Source organism: Chinchilla lanigera, unplaced genomic scaffold, assembly GCF_000276665.1.
Source record: "Chinchilla lanigera isolate Chin_1 unplaced genomic scaffold, ChiLan1.0 scaffold00048, whole genome shotgun sequence".
Lineage (NCBI taxonomy): Eukaryota > Metazoa > Chordata > Mammalia > Rodentia > Chinchillidae > Chinchilla > Chinchilla lanigera.
This window is the reverse complement of record NW_004955449.1, coordinates 15,665,085-15,679,963: the sequence shown is the minus strand read 5'-3', so window position 1 is coordinate 15,679,963 and position 14,879 is coordinate 15,665,085. Positions and strand designations below refer to the sequence as shown.

Below are 14,879 nucleotides of genomic sequence, written 5' to 3'. Positions count from 1 at the left end.
AGTTGCTTAGTCTAGTCTTGAACTTAGGATCCTCCTACCTCAGCCTCCCAAAGTGCTGGTATCACAGGCTGTACCACTATGCCCAGGTCTTTTGGGAAATTTTAAATATTTGTTGTACAAAGTGTTGATTTTTGAGCCAGCTGTGGTTGCATATATGTTATCCCAGCTACTCAGGAGGCTGAGTCAAGGAAGATCACAAGTTTGGGGCCAGCTTGGGCAATTGAGATCCTGGCTCAAAATATTTAAAATATAAAAACTTAAAGGGCTGGGAATGTAGCCTGAGTCCATCATATAAAGTATGCAGAAGAGTGATTTTTAAATGCATAAATACAGTGGTTTCTATGTTGAATAAGTAAACTTGGGCTAATCTGACACACTGTAAGTGTAAAATACACACAAATTTTTGAAAATTTAGCTCAAAAATGTCATTAATACTTTCATTGATTATATGCTGAAATGATAAAAAAAAGTGTATGTTAGGCTGAATAGTTAAAATTAAAGTCACCTTTTTTATGTTTTTATTTCTGTGTTGTTTTACTTTCTTTAAGGACCACTACAAAATTGAAGACTACATGTGTGGTACACGAACTGTGTCCTATTGGATGGCACTGGCTTACCCAGGCGACCACACTCCACAAGGGGGCAGCACCAGAGTACGGGAAATTTAACAGCTACTTTTTTGGATGTCAAATTTTAAAGTCTTAAATTATAGGGTGTTGAAATAATCTAGAAGGGAAATTGATTTTTAAAATTAAGCAAAAGAAAAGCACTTTTATACTAAAAATAGAGCAACTGAATACCACCAATTCTAAGCCTTTCAAAATTGCAGGCAATCATTCTTTGTCCCTTTTCCCTTAGTCCCAAAAGAAAACTACCAAGAATCTACTTAAATAAAGCCCCTCTCCCCTTCAATGTTGTCTGAAATGATATCCTCATGTAATGTAGATTATACAAGTGCTATTGTACGCTTGCTCAGGGGTAAGCGCCCAATGGCATGTGGTTGCACTGTCCTGCCCTTCTAACTTTTCATGCCCAAATAAAGTATCTGCAGCCATCTCTGGTACGCTTAGATTGTCACAAACTCACTGCTAAAGTGCTGTCTCCAACATTGGTGGTGATGAGCCCTTCGATGGTGCCATACTCCACATCCCTGGGATTGAGGCGCTCTTGGTTCCGCCTTTTAAATTTTCGGAGAGCGACTCCCAGTAAGCAAGCTAGAAGGCAAACTGCGAACACTACAGAGAGAATAATGAGGCCGACCTCCAAGTGGAAGTTCTGTGTTCCGGGGAAGGGTTTTCCTGCAGATGGGAGAGAAAAGTGGAAATGGTCATCAGGACCACTGCTTACTTATTACTTGGCATGACCAATATCCTAAGAAGTAGCTCACCTCATGGTCTCACCAGTTATAAAATGTTAAAACTAAAATACTTCCTACCACCTGGCCATGATCCAACCATTAAATCATCATTCAATTAGACATAACTGGAGTTTGAAAAAATTCCACTGAGAATCAACTGCATTAATGCATGTATGTGAAAGTGCTTTTACAATATAAAGTACCATACAAATCTTGATATTACTTTTATTAACTTGGAATTGATATATAAAGATGTTTTATAATCAAGCGCTCACAGATAGACACCATCCTATAACATCCCTATGAGAAACTGCTAGCAGAGTTAAAACTGCATTACTCCATCTGTGCTCTCTCTTCAATATATCCTGGATGTCTACGGCAGAATCCTCGTTGATTTCACATCACAATTTCTGTCTAGGATCCTATCCATTCATCTGTGCATTTATTCACTTATTCAAACATCCATTCATGGAGTCACTCCCTCACCCTGGCATTATTACTTGATCCATTCAAACACAAGTACGTGCACTCAAATACTTCACCTGTTCCTTGAGCAAATATTTACAAAGATTTTCCACTTGCTTAATGACTTAAATCAAAATCTCTTAGTTGGACAGTGAAGGTCCATAATTAAAGTGATTCTCAAGAAAATAACCACCTCTGAGTTTCACGCCTTTTCACAGTATTATGCTACAAAGTCCTATTCTTCCCTACGTGTGCTGTGCTATTTCCATGCTCCTGGTCCCTTCAGCAATCCACTCTCAAGCCAGATTTCCTTATATACATTCCTTTACCTTTCTAATTCCAAATGATAAGTTGGCCAATATGAGAGTCCATGGTACATATCATTTGCGTGATGAAATATAAAAACAAGTGAAAACATTGAATTATAAATATCATAGCCTCTTGGATTAGAAGAAACTCTTTAAATTAAAAAGATATTCTGTTAAAACTTAAGGGCTAGCAGAATATTCTGTGGATGAGGAACTTTGAATGGTTTATATTGTAATTTTTGTCAGGATGCAGGCATTTCTTCATGGCCATTTACTCAACTGGTAAAAAGCTGACTCAAAATATATGGGAAGTGCCCATTTAATTTCAACCCTATTTGCTCATGAAATTTAACATTTTCTACCTGTCTTAAGATCATCAGTCCAACTTCAAAACTGCTACAACATGATCTTCTATCAGCTTTTTCATTCTCTGCCTCCCCACTGCAATCTGGTATTTCTGGCAGTGAATGTTCCTTGTGGCCTTGTCTTACTCTACTTTTGTTTGTGATTCTTTCATAAGCACAATTTTAAAAAATGATACCTATTAAAAATGTACTATTATTAAGTAAATAAATTTGACTTGGAGGAGTCTGTTAATATTAACAGAGATCTGAGACAGCAATTTAGGGCCATTTATGAGGAAACAATTTCAGAGAAACAGTGGTTTCTAGCAGATTTGGAATCTATAGTGAACATATTAGGGAGAAGGTGTCACATAAACTCCACAGCTCAAGTAAAATTCCCCCTGGCTTTAGCAATAGCTGGGTGGGAATCAGACCTGGGAGAAAAGGTTCGTGAGCTTTTCTTCTTCTTCTCCTTCCCTCCTCACAGAGAAGGAAAGGCATTCCACTCTTATGTTCCATTTTCTACTCTAAGTCCTAGCGATGAGTGTTTACTAAGAAAAATTACTTCAGAAATTGTGGAAGACATAATTGGCCCAGTAACAGAATGGCCCAGTAACAGAAAGTGGCATAGGAAGCTGTAACCCTGTTTATGGCAACCTAAGAGAAGTGATCAGCCAGGTGGTCTTCAAGGTGGATGTCACCTTATTTCCCAAAAATGTTCATCCCTCCTTTTTGACTGGCCTCCCCTTCTTAACCTAGAGTAACCTTCTGTGTGGTCTATTGCTGTGGTTAAAATAACAAGAGGAGGGCTGCGGGGTCACACAGGAATTTACCCCACACAGACATGGGACAACACTAACAAACCCCTTAGTCTAGAACAAAAAAGGCCATGGGAACCTTTCGTGGGTAGCTGGGCCGTAATGTTCCTGTTACACCAGTCCCCTTGGCAGCACTCCACAGCTTGGCCAGGTGACGGTGGGGTCTTGCAGGTCATCTTTCCCTGCTCGTAAACCTGGAAGCAGCCTTTCTGGTAGACATGGAAGCCATCGTTGATGCTCAATGAGGAGAAGCACTGCTGGCCTTCACAGTGGTCCTCACTCCCACAGGAAAGGCCTTCACACACACACATGTACAGTTTGGGGCTGACCTTAGGCTTCTCATCTGTAAAAGAGAGAGAAGAAAGGAGAAGAACAAATCACTTGCATGAGTTTAACACCCCTATTGGATGAATGAGAAGTTTCTCCAGGACCATTCCCAACACACTCTCAGAGGAGAAAGTCATCATCATGAGCCATTCTGTGGCACTGTCATTTGACCAACTACCAAATAATAACCATTTCTCAATCCAGGAATACATTTATATAAGCTATGTACCCTCCTTTAGATCCCACTAAGCCAGAGACTAGTTATCATCTGCCAAGAGACTTCTGACAGTGAGTTTCTCCTACTCTCTTATCTCAATTCTTATACCAAATATTACGTTTTACTGGAACATAATATTCATCACCAATATTTTATATATTAAAAAATGGCTCCTAAATATATGATACCTGTTAACACCAGTTCCTGTTTGCTCTACATAATAAAACAAGCAATGCTGATTTTCCTGTTACAGAATGACTGCTTCAAAAATAACCACTGTATTAATAAGAATTTTCAAAGATGCAATCTATAGCTACAAACTGATGTCATCAACATTTCCAGCTAGATGCCTAAGTTAACTTTTCGGTAATAGTAACACAGAAGCTTTAACACTGATTAAAAGGGGAATTAATAACTACTCAAGAATTTTCAACTGCCAGAAAAAGAACTTGATAGCAAATATCCAGAATGAGGGCACAAAGAGACAAAGGGAAGTGAACAATGTCTGGACAATAAGGTACCGGGTAGGATCAAAGGGACTGCTCATATCTGGTGAGTCCAAAAGGAATGGAAAGCCAGGCAGCGATGTATCACAAGGAAAGCACACCTAATCACATTTCCTAATAGTGTCTAAAAACACTTATTTGCAGTTTCATTTTTTAACAACACTCTTTTCCCCTCCTTTGCTGGACTGATAAGTTCAGACTTGCTGGTTCCAACAGTTTCCACCAGTGGGGAAGGAAAGTGAAATTGAAATGTAAACAGTCATGTCCTACAGACCAGTGATTAGCTGGCCAAGGCCACTGTCCCCAAAGCACTGTTCATATAAGGAAATCCAGCTGAGAGCTGCCTCAAGGTCCCTGGTGCAAAGAGGCTGCCCTCTAATCCTTGAACCCTCAACAGTGGGTCTGTGAGATAACTGCTTCTTTCTTAAAATAACAGGTCGGGTAGCTGTGCTTTCAAGACAAGACCTTAAGGTGAGGTCTTTGAAAATGTCAAGTTCATTTACACAGATTTGTGTGGGTGTGTGTAGAGATGTGGGTTATCTAAAAAAGAGAAAAGTGTTTCTTAATCTTTCTTCTTCCCTCTTCAAAGAAGTGGAAAAATAGTTCACTGCCCACTGTCATGTGGGTGCCTCGTCCCACAGAGTAAGCGCATGCAGACACACAGACACAGCCTTCTATTTATAATTGACTTGCTAGTTCTTTTGAAAACCGCAAGGGGCTCATCCAAAAGCAAAGACATGCCTGAAAGCAGAAAATCCAAAATAGCCGCTGACAGTGCTATGTATGTCACCAGTCTCACCCCTGAGAATCAAGAGCCCTCAGACATTTTTAATGAGCAAAAATTTTAATGAACAAAGAGACAGTCTTTATTGTCCCTGCCCAGAGAAATCCAAGAGAAATTCCAGCACTAACCTATTTCTATGAAGATAAGAAACATATATATCTGCTGACATAATCCAGCAAAAAGTTTACACTTGCCAAAAGAAAGCTGAAAGATAGTATTTCTAGGGAGTCTAGACATGCTTGCCACTCTCGAATGGCACAAAGCTGGGCCGAGGGCTGCCAACTATGCTGCCCAACAGGTGATGGCTCTTTGGAAGGAAATGGAAGCGGGGGGGGGGGGGGGTGTTAATGGTGTCTTATTGATCTGTTTGTGATCTACCGCAGAGACTTAAATGACTATATTTTTAAGACCATCAAATAACACAATTGATACAAATTTCAAACACAAATATGTATTTTAAAACTGTTTTTAAAAAGATCACACATATCCAAGCATAAACCCCTAACAAACTGAAGGTATGCACCTTCTGACACTGGGTTAAAGATGAAGGATCAGTGTGGGTATGAAAAGATAAAACAAAAATAAGTGAGCAGCAATCTGTGGGTTGATAATGGCGAGAAGAATGTGATGTGCTCAACCTGCTGCATATAAGGTCCACCATCAACAAGAACCAACAACTAACTCCAGACTCTCGAGGGTTCAGTCATCATGGATGCTGGGTGTGAAGTTCCACAGTACAGCACACGTTTAGCATGCAAAAGGGCCTATAGTGTTCAATCTCCAGCACTACACAAAACCAATGAATAAGTCTAAGATACCAAAGAATACTCTGTGGTTCTAATTTTAAAATATCAATTTTTACAATAATAATTTCTCCAGTGTGCTCTCACGATGAGCCATTCTTAAAGTTCCAGACCAAATGAAGCTAAGTCCACAGGCACAGAAGGGGACACTGCTTTCCCAGGGTCTCTTATTTGCATGATTTGCATATGGTCTAACAGATGTCTGCACTATGACCTAAAGAATCTTGCCAGAGTGAACAGCCTCAAGTAGATAATGACTTTAGTAAAATTCAACTCATTATGCACAGGGATGAAGTATACACAGGGATGAAGCAACACTGACCATAATCAGATCTTAATCCCTCAGGGCCGCAAATTCTCCAAAGGTATTCATTCATTCATTAAACACTCTCCTTGAATTTTCTATATACTTCCTGTAGTTATATACAGAATACCAGGGGTTGCCTACCTTTCAGTTGGTAGTTCTTTTCAATAAAATGTCAAAAACTAGGATTTCCATATCCTTCCTTCTATGCTCAAAACAAAGAAAAAGGACATAAAACCATGGCTGTTGATGACATGTACTAATTAACTCAGTCTCATATACAAGAGCCAAGAGCTGAGTCTGGCGGTTAGTACTGGAAAAGTAAAAAAACTTCACCAACTTGTTTCCTCTTTTGCTCTTCACCCAACATTTCATTCGTTTGAACTGTATGTTTCTATTTAACTAGCTAGCAGAGTCTGTCAAGTATTTCATATATATATACAAATATAAATGAAGGCTCTAAATTCATAAAAAATATAAGAATGACCAGTCACACACACACACAGACACACACACACACACACACACAGACACACACACACACACACACACACACACACACCATGGTAATTTCACCTGACAGACTGCGTTAGTTTAAAGAGATGACAAATGGATTATCTGAGCGAGGATTACTAACTCAACAAAAAAGGTTACATAACATATTGTTAACTTCAGCAAAGTTGCTCAGATTACCAGATATAAGAATACAAGATTGATCAAACCATTAAACAGAATAAGAAAATAATAAAGAAAAAAAACATTAGAAACAATACAGAGCATCACTAAACAAGATGGTAGGAATTCAACAATGGTTGTTATATTGCAACCATTATTAATTTATCATCTTGTTTTGAAATTCTGTATTGTTTTTAGTGTTTTTGTAGTGTTTTGTTGTCGTTGTTGTTATTTTATTACTGTTTTTTCTCTTTAAAAAAAAAAAGAAAAAGCTATCTATCAAAACAAAACAAAAAAAAAGGTTAAAGCCAGGTAGTACCATTCTCAACTATTAATATACACTCTCTTTAAAAAAAAAAAAGAAAAAGCTATCTATCAAAACAAAACAAAAAAAAAGGTTAAAGCCAGGTAGTACCATTCTCAACTATTAATATACACAATTCTTAGGAACATCACAGGTCTCAAAGTCATGCCCATGACTCACTTTTTTAGCCTTGTCAAATTTAGGAATCATCGTAACGTGTGGGCCTGTGATATTTTATTTGGGGTGGGTGTGGGGAAAGAGGTGCCTTTAGGGCCACACAGAAAAGATGTGGATCTCTAATCTCTGAAATTACAATATAATTACTCTGAAATCACCCAGGGACGGACAACCATGTCCTGCGACCAGTTCTCTATGGTGCATACAGGAAGCACTGTATCTGATGTGAATGCTTTACACTTGCCTGTGCAAATAACCAGGAAGTACCCTGGCAGAAAGCAGCCAGACTACTCCTCCTAATTGACATTCATTTAAATAATTCAGTAATTTAAATGTCAAGCCAGAGGTATTCCCTCTCTGTGGTGCTCACCCACATTGTTTGTTCTAGAAGGTACCTCCTGGCATTACTCAGTGTTATGGCTGGCTCCAGTCACCCTTTGTATCAGCAGGACCAGGGGCCATGTGAAACTGCTTGCAGCCTGGGCTGGCTGGGAACAGCAGCGAGCTCTGACCACAAGTGGAGTCTGTCTCCTGGCAGAGATGAGGCCATAGGGTGGTGGAGGACTGGGGCTGGCTCTGCAAACCAGAGGCACAGGCTGGGAATCCCAGGAGTTCACCTCGGCCAAATCTTTAAAAAGATTTTTCTTATTCTGGGCAATCCTCAGCTCACCATCTGGACACACCTACTCGGAGACTAATCCCAGACTGGCAGAAGAAGAAGAGGCAGAGCAAAGAGCATCACAGACTTTTTAAGACTGTTTATAGTTTGGGATAATCTTGTACTTCAGAGTAAAAGTATTCATATTTATGCTTAAGTGGGACTTTAGCAATCTAAGCACAATGCTACATACTTATGTACCCCCACCTGCCCAGTCCGGCACTCTATAATGCTTTTGGGCATCTAAACTATCACTCTAAATGGTACATAAACCCACTTCCCCACTAAGATCTCTGATACAAGACAAATAAGAAAATACTATCTGTAAACCAGCCGGTAGCCATGATCCATCTGATGGATCAGCAAAAGGAATACACTGAATTCTTTATAGACTCACCTCAAAGTAGCACAAATAATAATGCAGTAATTAGATTGTTATTATAAAAGTCCAAAGGCTCAGAACTTGTATAGGCTAAAAGAAACTTGAAATATCCTTGGCCTTATTCCAACAGTCTAAACAAATCATTCATTTGAAATGGCGGCTTATATTAGGTTTATAGATTATGGGAGCCCTTCCATCGTCTCCTAATCTGAGAGCAGAGTTTGGCATCTCTCCCGAATCTATAAGCATTTGAAATCTCTGGCATTAAACAAAGGCTTAAGGGAGAATTCTGCAATGCCAGGCTTCATTGCCAGCAAGCCTGTGCCTAAGAGAGAAACACAAAGGTCCATCCGGAATGCCTAGAGAAGGGCAGCTGATTTTCTGGCAAGATGATGGTCTATATGCTCAGGGATAAAATACACCAACTGCCTAAATGCTGGCTCTCTCCTTAGAAAACATTCATTTAGGGAATCCACATCACTTTTTTTTAAAACTAGAGAGACTGATAGGAAAGTTGTAAAGCCAACAAGAAAGTGTGTTCCAGGAGTTATGAGAAAGACTCAAGGCATTCAAACGAGATAGTATATAAACCAGAATAACAATGAGAATGTCTAAGACTTCGAACTCACAACATCTCCACTCTGTGTGTGCTGCTCCCCGATCTAGCAGCTGCTGGAGCCTGATTCTCCCTGACTCCATCACTTTCAGCAGTTTGGCCCCTGCCTGCTCCTCAGCCTCCTCTTCAGTTGGCAGAAGTCTTGGAAGGTCCCTTCCTGCTTCAGAATCCCAAGTTCTTCAGATGTGGAATCCTCCCCATGGAACGCTTCTTCCGCCCTGCCAACACTCCACTCACCGAGCGAGCTCTAACACCTAGGGCTGCTGAATACACAGCCCTTTCTTCTAGACCGAAGTACCATGCTGGTGGGAACCCCACAGACCTCACTCACTGCTGCAAACCCAGCACTGGCCTCAGATCCTGGCAGGAGTACAAGCCTGATGGATATTTGGCACAGCATGAATTTTCTCTTCACAGAAATTATTTAGAGGTGGGAAGAGACCTGGTGCTAGTTTTCAGAGCAGACTGTGCCCGTAAAGTCTTCAAATGTCAGCACAGATCTTAAGGCGAGGCTTCGTCACTGGGCCGGCATGGCTGTGCAAACCGTTTCTTCCTGGAGCGGTCCGCCGCACTGTCACATCTGCTCCCTACTCGGCTCCCATGTGTGGAAAGGGAGTACTTTTAGTGGTACTGTAGCCTGTTTGTGAGAACTAAAATACAAGAACTCCTAAAATAAAGAATGCTTTAACACATTAATAGAACAGCTGGGCTTCTGTGGGTGGCCCTCCTGTGGAGGCTGCTCTGGGGACTTTCAGCTACTATAATGTTGGGTGGTCAGGATCATCAACACACACTAAGTCCCGCTAGCACAAGTCAGGTTAGAGGGGTTGGGAATTGGCTGCCTAGCAGAGAAATGGCTGCCCCCAGGCTTTGCTGCCATTGCCATTCCCTACCCCCTTCAGTGAAATGATGGCGAGTTCAGCAGGGAGTGAATTACATCATTTTCCCCTTCTTGCTGTGCTGAAGGTGATAAGGATTCCTAAGTCATCCTACATTTGAACTGCTGAAGCTGAGAAGAAAAAAAAAAGTGCCATCTGTTTATGTCTGGGCTGACTCCTTGTCTCTGAAATAATCCTTGTAAATTAAGCCTATTGCAGCAGCCACACCTTCTATTTCAAAGCCAAAAACTCGGCTTGTATGCCAGTGACTAACAAATGAAACAACATAGTATGGCAATGATCTAAGACAATATTAACCTGTCTTTTCCATGCTTTTGGTGATTCTCTGACTGTAGCAAAGCCTTGGTTTTAACATATGTACGGGATCTGTAAATTCCTTAATATGGAAGAAAATAATGATTTGTCCCATTTTTTTCTTCAAATTTCTTGAAACAGAAGGCCTAGTGGGAATCATCTACTGAGGAATATTTTCATAGGCCAGAAAATACTGTCGCCTGCACATACGGGCCAATGCTTAGGTCTGAACAAGCTCCAGTTACAGGGAGAGTCACAGAGCTTGACAGAGGAGGAAAACAGTTTGCCCAGTGAATTATGAATGGTCCAGAGAAGGCAGTCCTTGTTTAGGGTCAGAAGGGAAAATGAAATGTGGTTCCAACAACTGACCATAGAGAGCTAGAAGTTCTGTTCCCAGTGCAGGAAGCAATTTTGGTTTGCTGATTCACTTTTAGTTGTTTCTTCACCTACTTAGGCCAATCAGGAGTATACAACATGCCTCCAATGGGTTCCCACCCAAGCTCTCAACTGAAACTTTGGGGACAATAAATATCAGATAAGGAGTTTTAGATGACATGCAGCAGTGGGAGAAGGTATCCCCATTGATTCTACACGTTCACTTTCCTCTTGTCCCCTACTCTACCTGCTTTTCTGGGATTAAGGGATCCTCTTTCTCCAAGGTCACCATCTGTGGCTCTAGTTACCATCAGCCTCTAGCACACCCTTAATCCAGAAGCTTTCAAACCACACAGAAAAACCCATCAAATGCCAGGGAGTGCTCCAGTCTGTTCAGTAACAGTCTCGGAATATGGCCTCTTGGCCTTGTGGCACCTAAAGTGGAAAGTGAAAATGTCCTGAATTAGTCAATTCCCCTTCCCCAGATTTCTATCCTATGTATACCAGAGAAAAGCACAGTGGGAACAAAGTAACTTCTAGACACCTTCCTTTCTATCTTATAGCCAAAAGAATTAGAAATTAAAAGGGGTAAAATATTAGGATTGAGTGGAAGCCTTTGATATCGCTACCAGCCCAATTTCTCAATTCATTTCCCAAGGCCCTATTCTAGTCTGGTATACCATGAAAGGTTAATGAAGAAGGAAATCTCATGAATACATGTCTTCAGTCTCATGAATACATGCCTTGTGTACCTGTATGCCAGGCTTTATAACCTGATCTCTGCTTCACATATCTTCTTTCTCTATCAGTCTAATTAATATGGCCCAAAAGAATCCAGTAACCCAAATTCAACACATTTAAGAAAACTGGCTCACTAGTGATAGAATAAAGACCCTACAGTCACCGTAAGATTGCGTTTGGATCATTTTGAGCTTACTCTTTTTTTTTTTTTTTATTTTAAAAATTTAAAAACTGACAAAACAACAATGAAGACAAAATTAAAACAACACAAAAACAGGGGCTGGGGATTTAGCTCAGTGGCAAAAGCGCCTGCCTGGCAAGCGCAAGGTCGTGAGTTCGGTTCCCGGTACCAGAGAAAAACAAAAACAAAACAAAAAAAAACAACAAAAATGATACATGACCTCAAGACAAAATGATAGAAATTCACAATGGTTGCTATATTACATGCCATTATCTTCAATGAAGTTGCTTAGTCCATTAGACATAAGAAAGTAAGATTGATCAAACAAAGACAGTAACAAGTAAAAAAATAATAATAATAATGATTTTTTAAAAACACTGGAAATGATGCAGAGCTTCACCATACAAAATGGTAGGAGTTCAACAATGGTTCTTATACTGCACATTGTTTTCAGGTCAGTCATTCTAATACCAAATTCAGGCGTGTAAAATTGGTCAAGAAAAAAGAAAATTTTAAGCACTGACTGTTCCTCTCAATAAACTACAGACATCAGCAATACACCTATTCCATGAGCTTCCCTCTTTTTCACCTGAGCTCACAGAAAAAGTTCCCGGGTTGGACACTCTAGGTATAAACAGCAAGCATTTCTTCTGAGTGCTGTGAACCAGAACTGGCTTTTCAAACACACCATTCCTCCATCTGAACCTCTTCAGAATGACAAACTATTCCCAGGTTCCACAGTAACCTTGGGCCTTGGCAAAGGAAAGGTGGCTAAATCTGAGATGTGTTATGAGGCCACTGGTTGGGGAGCAAGAATATCTAAACACAAACCCAAGCAAGAGCAACAGACAAAGGGTTTCTGCAGATTCCCTCTGGCTCCTGTAGCTGCAGATCACTGACGGCCTAAAGATAACCCAAGTATCTACAAAGGGTCACTTTAAAATAGTAGCTTTAATACCACCAGTCATTTCAGAAGTATTTCCTTCCAGAGCCTGATCCATCCACACAGGCACAACAGGCCCAGCCGACAATGGCAAACCTGCTGAAGAGATGAGACCCAGAAGGAAATGGAAGGAATCCCGAAGGGGAGCAGACAGTTCCTAGCATGCTGTGCTTCTACTCTATAATTCTACGTGTGCCCACAATTGGATGACTGACAAATAATAAGCTAGCGGGAGACACCTTGTAGAAGCCATCTATTGACAATCACTAGGGATTAAAGACCAGCATAAAATGAAACAAAATAGTTTAACTCAACGCCTGCCCTTTCTAAAGCTGGGGCAGCATAAACTATGCTTGGCTACCAGCCAGGAGTGTTTTTGTTTTTTTTTTTTTTAGGAAAACCTTTCCTTCCACGAGAAAACTCATACCTGTACGGGTACCGCATCACTAGTGAGCTGAGCAAGGAGAATTATAAGGAGTCCTCAGACACATACTGTACATTCAAAACTCCTGTGGTCCCACTAATCAAGCACCAAATGACCTGCTCAGAAGCCTTCGGATCCTCCCCCAGTCACCACCCTTTAAGCAGAGCCAAAGTTCCTACATTTTCCTAGGAGCCATTAATATCTTCTCAGCACCTCATCTGTCCCCCAAGACAGTCCACATCGTTCTAAATGGCAGTCGGCCAGGGGCTGGTGCACAAGGGACAGGTGCTCAGTAGGCTATTTTCAGTTGCTATCAGCTCAATCTGGAGCTCCACATACTCTGGAGACAGGCAAGTTCTGGTTGTGTTTCAAACTCTGGGCAGTCAAGAGACATACACCTTTCACAGCTGCCAGGCAACCAGCTGCCCAGTGCTCCTCCCAGGACAGGAGCGACAGAAACAGTGTAACCTGGCCAGCCACCAGGCCAGTGAGCTGGCTGTACCTCTCATTTCACTGCCTGGGTTATTCTGAGCAGGGCTTATTGACACTCCATGGCAACCTAGGAACAAAGGGCCAGCTAGGAGGATTTAAATGTCTTGCAAAAGTTGCTAGAAAAATCAGCAACTTGGGCTTCTGTTTTCATAACAAAATCAGCAGTAGGATTATGATTAGATTATTGGCGTTGTACTGCTGTCGTTGCCAGTTTGTGAGCTACCTACCATAGCATTCGACTTTTTGAACTAAAGCTTCAGTCTGCCACTGTCCAGTGGCTAAGGTTGGGACGCCTATGAAAATGCAGCGTGTAGTCTGCCTGTCCCTGGCTTGCAGGAGGACTAGTATTCCTCTCCTCCTTCCTTCTAAGCATTAGATAACTCATGATCAACTTCCTTCACACCACTCTTTCAAAACATGCAAACTGTCTCTACTTAATCTTTCAAGACCTCTCCACTGCCTTCAGAATACAAGGCTGCAATAATAGTAAGGTCTTAACTCTCAACACTAAGAAATCCTTCTCACAACCTAGTGTCTCCTTCAGTGTCATTTATCTGGGCTCTACCCTTCCCTTGCTTAAAATACCAAAGTTTCTCTTTTGCCGTTTACCCACACAAGCTCTGCCTCTCTAGGTTGCCACCCGCTGCCCCAGACTACATGAGTTCAGTGTCTTCCCTGTTACACCCTTGGTTTCATCCAACCAGACAGCCAGACTGAAACTCCCTGACAGCCAGAACCACTTCTTACCTATGTCTACAGTGCTGGTGCCAGCCAGTTTCATCACCTGGTACTGGTGGTGACATCTTATAACAGATTCTTTTTACTGAAACTCAAAATAAATTCTTTAAAAGAGTGTACATCTTCACTTATTATTGCTATAGCTCAGATCAATCCCTCTGTCTCTTATGAGACTAGCATTTTTACATTACAATAACTATTATTATAGCCAACAGTATTCATTTGTCGAATATTTATGAAGCACCAATTCTACTGGGCAACGATTCAGACACTAGAGATAAAATAACACGATCAAATCCCAGCCTCGGGGCTTACTCTGCGCCCAACATGCTGCACGTCTCGCCGTGACTGTCACAAGATGAGCGCCGACTGTCTCCCCGTGCCCCATGTGGGAGCAAGCAGAGGTGAAATGACTGACACACAGGGTCACAGGAAACTAAAGATGGCTAATGATGATGTTTTTTGGTTTTTGTTTTGGTTTTTCTCCGGTACCAGGAATCAAACTCACGACCTTGCGCTTGCCAGGCAGGCGCTGTGCCGCTGAGCTAAATCCCCAGCCCCTACCGGTGATGTCTGACTCTGTCTCCCTGAGAAAACCTGATTCCCTTCGCCAAGAGCCTACCTTCAAAAGATACTTTCTGACTTTGACCAGGAACACCAGCTGAAGTCAAAAATCATCCTAACCCTTTGCAAAATCAGTATTAATTGATATATTAACTACAACATGAAATTAAAATAAACAGAAGC

At 41.2% G+C, this 14,879-nt stretch overlaps 1 protein-coding gene across 9 annotated transcripts in view; it reads right to left on the bottom strand.

Annotated features, from left to right (window-relative positions):
* Acvr1 (activin A receptor, type I) overlaps nucleotides 1-14,879 on the bottom strand; it is a 118,475-nt gene that overhangs the window by 26,469 nt on the left and 77,127 nt on the right. For all 9 annotated transcript variants that reach the window (XM_013518777.1, XM_013518778.1, XM_013518776.1 and 6 more), the window contains 2 exons: nucleotides 3,372-3,635; nucleotides 1,087-1,298 (listed from right to left, as the gene is read on the bottom strand). In XM_013518777.1, coding sequence (XP_013374231.1) covers nucleotides 1,087-1,298; nucleotides 3,372-3,635 — 476 coding nt within the window. The remainder of the gene's footprint in view (nucleotides 1-1,086; nucleotides 1,299-3,371; nucleotides 3,636-14,879) is intronic.